This window comes from Melitaea cinxia, chromosome 17 (genome assembly GCF_905220565.1).
Source record: "Melitaea cinxia chromosome 17, ilMelCinx1.1, whole genome shotgun sequence".
Classification (NCBI taxonomy): domain Eukaryota; kingdom Metazoa; phylum Arthropoda; class Insecta; order Lepidoptera; family Nymphalidae; genus Melitaea; species Melitaea cinxia.
Window position 1 is genome coordinate 10,857,784 of NC_059410.1, and position 7,387 is coordinate 10,865,170.

The 7,387-nt window shown below is 31.0% G+C and overlaps 1 protein-coding gene and 1 long non-coding RNA gene across 2 annotated transcripts; one reads left to right on the top strand and one right to left on the bottom strand.

Moving 5' to 3' along the window:
• Window positions 1–587: 587 nt before the first annotated feature.
• On the top strand, window positions 588–1,740 carry LOC123661923. The gene is made up of 2 exons (XR_006744410.1): window positions 588–748; window positions 1,553–1,740. It is a non-coding gene; the product is annotated as an uncharacterized LOC123661923 (long non-coding RNA).
• Window positions 1,741–3,268: 1,528 nt separating this feature from the next.
• On the bottom strand, window positions 3,269–4,517 carry LOC123661922. Its single transcript, XM_045596856.1, has one exon. It carries the CDS (start codon window positions 4,424–4,426, stop codon window positions 3,335–3,337), a length of 1,092 nt encoding a protein of 363 aa, XP_045452812.1. The 5' UTR covers window positions 4,427–4,517; the 3' UTR covers window positions 3,269–3,334.
• Window positions 4,518–7,387: the final 2,870 nt, after the last annotated feature.

Sequence of the window (7,387 nt, forward strand, 5' to 3'; positions counted from 1 at the left end):
TCTCTCCAAAGTATATTAATTCCGTCTTTAATGATTGGAAAGTAATCTGAGAAAGGTGTTTTAACAACATCTCTATGGTCCTCATCATATCCACTTTTTGCAGCTTGATCAGCTTTTTCATTACCAGATATTCCTCTGTGGGAGGGTACCCAGGCTAGCTCAACGTAAACATTTCTCGCATTTAAATTGTACAGTAAATTTCTAATCTTAAATACTAAATAATTTGTTTTAAATGTTAATTTACAACTGTCTATAGCTAATAAAGCGCTTTTGCTATCGCTAATAATAATAACATTTCTAACATTACTACTGGAATTTACATATAATAATGCCATATAAATTGCGTAACATTCTGCAGTAAAAATTGAACAATTGTTGTTTAGTAAAATACATTTTGTACAGCCTAAATTACTGTCGAAATAAGCTGCTTTAACTTCTTGGGTGCTTTTGGATCCATCCGTATAAATTTTATAAAAATCTTTTTTATGATCTAATATTCTAAGCAGTTCTGTTTTACTATTGATATCGAGAATAATTGTAAATTTTTTTTCCCAAATGCTTTCAAATTTATATCCATAAATAGGCCATAGAGAGCTAGAATAGACAGATTTTGAGATATTTATCGTTAAATGTAAAATAGCTGACATTTGCGGAAGCATTGCAGAATTTATTGATTGAGCGTTAATAATATTTGTAGAAGACATTATACAACTCGATAATTCTTCTACTAACGTTAACTTCCTAACAGGTAAAGAAGAGTTTATTGCAAGCATTTTTAGACAAAATTTCTGAGCTAACATCAAGCGTCTTAATATTAGAGGAGGAATACCTGTTTCAATTTCCATTGAGTTAATTGGTGTAGATTTCATAGCTCCCGTAATTATTCTTAATGCCCTATTTTGAATAATATCTAGTTTCTTTAGCAGAGATGGTCTAGCATTTATATAGGCAATACAACTATAGTCAAAGTGGCTTCTTACTATGCTTTTATATAAAATACTTAGAATCTTTGCATCAGCACCCCAAAAAACTCCTGCTAAATATCTTAATATATTGATTCTTTTATAAGCTCTTTTACATATACAATCAATATGGCTATTAAACTTAAGTTTATTATCTATAATTACACCAAGGAATTTTTGTTCCTTTACAATAGGGATGTTTTCATTGTTATATGTAACTTGAACATTACAATTTGATTTTCCGAATAACATAACAGAACTTTTGGTAGAATTAATATTTAATTTAAGTTTATTATGGTAAAAAGTTTGCAATTGACTAAGACCTTGGTTTATACTACATTTAGCTATATTTATATTTTGATTAATAGAATACACGACTAAATCATCTGCATATTGTAGGATATTTACATTATTTTCTCTTACATTATTTTGGATCTGAGACGTGTAGAGATTGTATAAAATTGGTGATAAGATAGCACCTTGCATTAATCCTTTATGTGCATACTTAGGCCCATGTATAATATTATTAAATTTAACATATACTGTGCGATTATAAAAAAAGTTGAATATCCATTTTAATAACTTTCCAGGTATTTTTAATTCACTCAAAACTCTGATCAATTGAAACAGGTTCACATTATCATATGCACCCTCAACATCCAGAAATACACATATTGCATTAGAGTGAGCAAAGATAGAATTTTTGATGTCAGCAATGAATGAAACGAAGCCTTCAACTGCACTTTTACCTTTTCTGAAACCTAGTTGATAATCAGGTAATAAAGAATTTGTTTCTACAAAATAATCCAACCTTACTTTAATCATGTGTTCAAATATTTTCCCTACGCAAGAAGTGAGAGAGATAGGACGATAAGAGTTATGATCTTGAATTGGTTTATTATTTTTTAAAATTGGAAGAATACATTGTGTTTTCCACGATTCAGGAACAATTTGAAAAGACCATAAAAGATTGTATATATTTAGAAGAACTAATTGTGCTACTTTATGTAACTTTTTAATCATTAAATATGGAAAATCATCCAAACCAGGTGTCGAATCTTTCCTTGACTGTAAAGCACTATTAAATTCATCCCAACTAAACTGTTTTAGAAGAAATTCATTATTTTTATCTTCTTTTGTTTTATCAAATAAATTATCTAAACAAGTATCATTTTCAACTCCAGTCTTTGTATATTTATCAAAAAAGTCTGGTATAAAACTATCATTTCTACTGTTAGAACCTATTTTTATGCGATTAAATCTTTTTATAAAATTCCATATATTGCTAATGGGAGTGTATCTATTAAATGAAGTGCATAAATTTTTCCAACTTTTCCTTTTTTCTTCTTTAATAATCCTCTTTTTCGTAGCTTCCATTTTTTTATAGTTAAGATAATTTTCCATATTTAAATTCCGTCGGTAATTACATAAAGCTGATTTACAATCATTTACAGCCTTTGCACAAATGTCGTTCCACCAAGGGGAAGGGGCTTTATTATCTCTCTTTTTTGTGTAATATTTCAATTTGGGAACACATTCCTCTTTTAAATTATTTAGGATATTACAAAATTTGTTGTAAGATCCTACAGGATCTTCATTGGTTATCTTAAAATTAATGAAATGACTTTCTGAGAGAAAATAGTATTTTTCCCAATTAGCCTTATTATACATATATTTATTTACATTTTTATTAAAGTCATAAGTATTTGGAGATGCAATTATATTAGTAAATGTAGGGTAATGATAGCTACCTAATGGATCCTCACCCACATACCAGTCGCATATGGGTGCTAACTCTGGACTAACTAAAGTAACATCAATGGCAGATATGTTGTCATTTGGCCTACGTACAGTAGTGGCACTACCAGTATTAAGAATACACAAATTTAGATCATCTATTAAATCATATAGATTTTTACCTCTAGTTTTAGTTAAAGTGCATCCAAATGCTACATGATGCGCATTGAAATCACCTGATATTATGTATGGTTTAGGGAGACTGGTTATAATATTTTTTAATTTAGAAATATTAATTTTATTTTTAGGTGGACAATATACACATAGAATAGTTAGAGGACCGACTTTTGTATCAACAGAAATGGCAATCGTTTGAACATCTTGGAAATTTGGAGTTGAAAGTTGGACATATTTTATAGAACTTTTAATTAAAAAGGCTACACCGCCATGTTCATTTTCAGCATTTTTAAAAATAAAATCATATCCAGGCATGTAAAAGTGTGAATGGGAACTTTTTAACCATGTTTCATTTAATAAACATATATCTATTTCATTATCAAATAAAAGTGTTTGTAACAAAGGTTTTTTATTATTAATACTTTGTATATTATGTTGTACTAGTTTTAAACTATCCATTATTCAGATAAGTTTTTAATAAAAATTTCCTTAATATGAGATGTGGTCTTAATTGATTCCGAATTTCCTAATGCTACTAATGTTTTTATTATCGAGTTCATGACTTTTGTATTATTTACAATATCTGAGATATTAAAGTTATCTGTTTTTGTTGGTACATGAGGTAATTCTATATTTTTATTACTGTCAACTTTTCCTGTGTATTTCTGTATGCTACTCTTAGGAAGAGCTGGAAAGTTTACAAAATCTTTATTTATAGTAGCCATTGCATAAGATTGCCTATGTTTTAATATTCTAGCTGCTTTTATTGGACAATCTTTTGAAATAGCTAGATGATTTCCAGAGCAATTAGTACACTTTAACGTTTCAGAACTACAATCTTTATATGAATGATTTTCAGAGCATTTAGAACAAACTTGTTCACTACGACATATTTTAGCTGAGTGATTGAACTTTAAGCATTTAAAACATTGTAATAACGGAGGGATATAAGTATGTACTTTATATCTCCATCCGTCTAATAAAATATATTCAGGTAGAGAAGTACCTGAAAATGTTATTGATATGGTTGATAATGGGATTAAATTACCTTTTTCGCGTTTCATGAATCTACGTATTCCAACAACGTCTCTATCACAGCAAATTTTTTCAAATAATTCCTTGTTTCCTATTTCTTTCGGAATATATCTAATAACCCCTACCCTTTCCACAGAGGATGCAGGTATGTATGCTCTTAAATTATGCTCTAATAAGCATCGGGATTTCAAAAAATCGTTCGCTAAAGCTGCCTGTTTGAAAGATATTTTAATTTTATTTGAATTAATCCTTGCTCTCTCATGAACCCCCTTGATATTTTTGAAATATTTGGAGAGGTTTAAAGGATTCATATTGCCAAGTTTAATTTCTCTATCTAAATGTTCTAAATAAACCACAAAGTCGCCATTTGAGCTGTTGTCTGGATATTGTCTTGTATATCCATTTTTAGTGTATGTCTTATACTTATCTATTGTTGGAGTTGTAATTCTTCTTTTTTTTCCTGATATTGACTTCACTGATCGCTCCTCCTCATCTCCATCGCTTTCTCCTTGCATTTTTATTTATTTTTTAATATTAAATACTATTAAAATTAATTTTAATTATAGGACGATTTTAAAAAAGGCGCGTTTCTCTTCCCGCCAAAAAAGAGAACTCTCCACTTGTGTTGTTTGACACTCTTGTTGTCACAAGACACTGACAATTATTTTTTAATTGACTTCAATCTGAAAGTTGATACAATTTACTAATTTATAGTCGACCAACAGTCGACAGCACCGATTAATTACTTCCACTCTTCGCAATATTCCGATTTGCTGAGTTGGTACTATTAAAACCATTAATTTTATTCTCTAGATTACGGGCCGTCGATTTATGGGGTTTTGGAGGGATGAACGGGCTACCCCGGTACCACTTCCACCCTACGAAACCCCATGGTTATGGAGATACCCATTGTTAAGTTCTGACGTTAGAATAACGCTATTTAGAGCTATTACAATAATACCTGCAACCTCCGCGTCTGACTCCAGCTTAACTCAAGCGCTGCAGGAAGTGCGCTGCGAATGAAAATGCACCCTAACTCGAAAATAGTTCGACCCATAAAGCAACCCAGAGGAGAGTAGCCATGAACAGGCGTTCCCCTCTGTCAAGGTATAAGTTCAAATGGACCTACGCGTACAATAAAACTAGTTGCAGCCGCACTGATCACTACTATATCTAGTTGCGCGATTAAATCACGTCCTTCAAAAAAAAAGCTAAATTGTTCTGTTTTTTGCTACAAAAAGAGATCTGCCACATCAAATTTACTAAAAGATGGCGTTACCTTTCGTATGTAAGTATTTTTTAATCACATTATTACTGTATACTTCGTTGAAACCTTTTTTAATGTAAAAATTACAAATGGTATCGGTCATGTTGTTTCGGATTTGTTTGCCAACACAAGCCGCTCGCCCTCATACAATATGCGGATCGGTCGAACGACTGATCCGAGTCTATTTCCGAGAAGTTGCTGTCGCCGAGCGATAGTGTTGTTACCGGTTTGTTTGTAGATAGTTATCGATAAAAACGGCAAAGGCAAAGGAGGAGACAGACATATTTGAGATTCTGATTTATTTATAATATAATATTGCGAGCTTACCTTTAATATACATAGTTTTATAAAAAAAATACAAAAAAAAATTAAACATAATACAATACTTAAGAGTATTAACATATTTTACTAGAATTACTTAGTATTTGAGATTCTGATTTATTTATAATATAATATTGCGAGCTTACTTTTAATATACATAGTTTTATAAGAAAATTGCAAAAAAAAAATTAAATATAATACAATACTTACGAGTATTAACATATTTTACTAGAATTACTTAGTATGAACTTCGACCATAATGTTTTATATTAAGTTTTGCAGGTTTCCTCAAGATCCAAATTTAAGGCATACATGGAACAAAATTGTAAGAACAGACTAACCCTGACATCCACAAGAAATAGTGTCATTTGCTCAAATTATTTCAATATCTCTGACTTTCAAGTGTGAAACTGGCAAGATTAACTATGGAAAAATATACCGGTACAAGAATTTCTTTCTTATTGAAAAAAGAAAACCCACAAAAATGTATTCGTCATATTTATAGAAAACTAATCCAACTAATGTCACTGGTTTTTAAAATGATATAAACATTTAGTTTTTTTTTTGACATGCTAATTATTGTAGTACATAATAAATAAAGTCCATCTTTATAATAACAACTTACCTTTGTATCACTTTAAAAACCTAATTTCTCTAACCGAGTACTTAAATTTTTATCGATAATGCGTATCGACAGTTGTTACAACCACGGCTCTAAGCAACTTGTCAGTGTAGTTGCGGCATTTCATTATACTGTAATGACACAGAGTATATCTATCTGTGTGTGAAAAATGTAAGTGTGTTTTTAATTTAGTATGTCTGAGTTTCGTAGTGACAGACTTTTATTTTTGTGTGGGAATTAGATAAAGTGTGCTTGTGTGTGATTCCCCCCCGCACAAAATGACAGACAGTTTTGTATCGGTAAAAACAAAGGTAAAAAACGTTCCTCCCTCCCCTCCCAATTAAAAAAAAAATAAATTATTCGAATTGGTCGAACCCAAAGAGCAACACCTCTTTGGGTTCGACCAATTCGAATAATTTATTTTTTTGTATGTTCCTTAAGCCCCACGGAAGGTTTTAATAAAATACAAAAAAAATTTAAAACAATATTTAATTTACTATTAACTATTAACTATAAGTCTCTTTCATATAAAACTAGATAAGATTCTCGTGTCACAATGTTAGTTACAATACTCCTCAGAAACGGCTGGACCGATTTTTATGAAATTTTGTGTGCATATTGGGTAGGTCTGAGAATAGGCCAACATCTATTTTCATACCCCTAAATTATAAGGAGAAGGGCATTAAGGGGCTTAATAACATATATGGCAAAACAACGTTTGCGGGGTCGCAAATTTCGTTAAAAGGGGTACAAAGTATCCGCTTCGCGTATTAATATATAGATAAACCGAACGTTAACGACAATTTAAAACGAGCGAATTTTGAAATTGCTTTAATTTTCGTGTGCTCGTTTTGCTTTTTCGGTCGTCTCTGGACGGGACTGACCCTAGACGAGATGCCCTAAGCAATTGCTTAAATAGCTTACAGGCTGATCTAGGACTGCGAAACAGTAACTCGGTTTGTTTTTATAACGATAAAGGTAACAGTGAAGTGAATTGGTTAAACGATGGTTTCAGGTGTGTTGTGGTAGTCACAACGCTATTTGACATATGACGATATCCAATATATAATTGTTTATCAAGTCTTTTTTCAGCATCGAATTATCATTATTAATCGTTTATTTGTGGGATATATTTTCTTTGCAATTGTGAAGTTGTAATTTATTAATTGAGGTGAAACAGGTCCTAATGTCTTGTTTTACCCACTGCTGTTAAAGTCTATTGATAGCTGATGTACAGGGTAAACTTTATCCATAAACACAAGATAA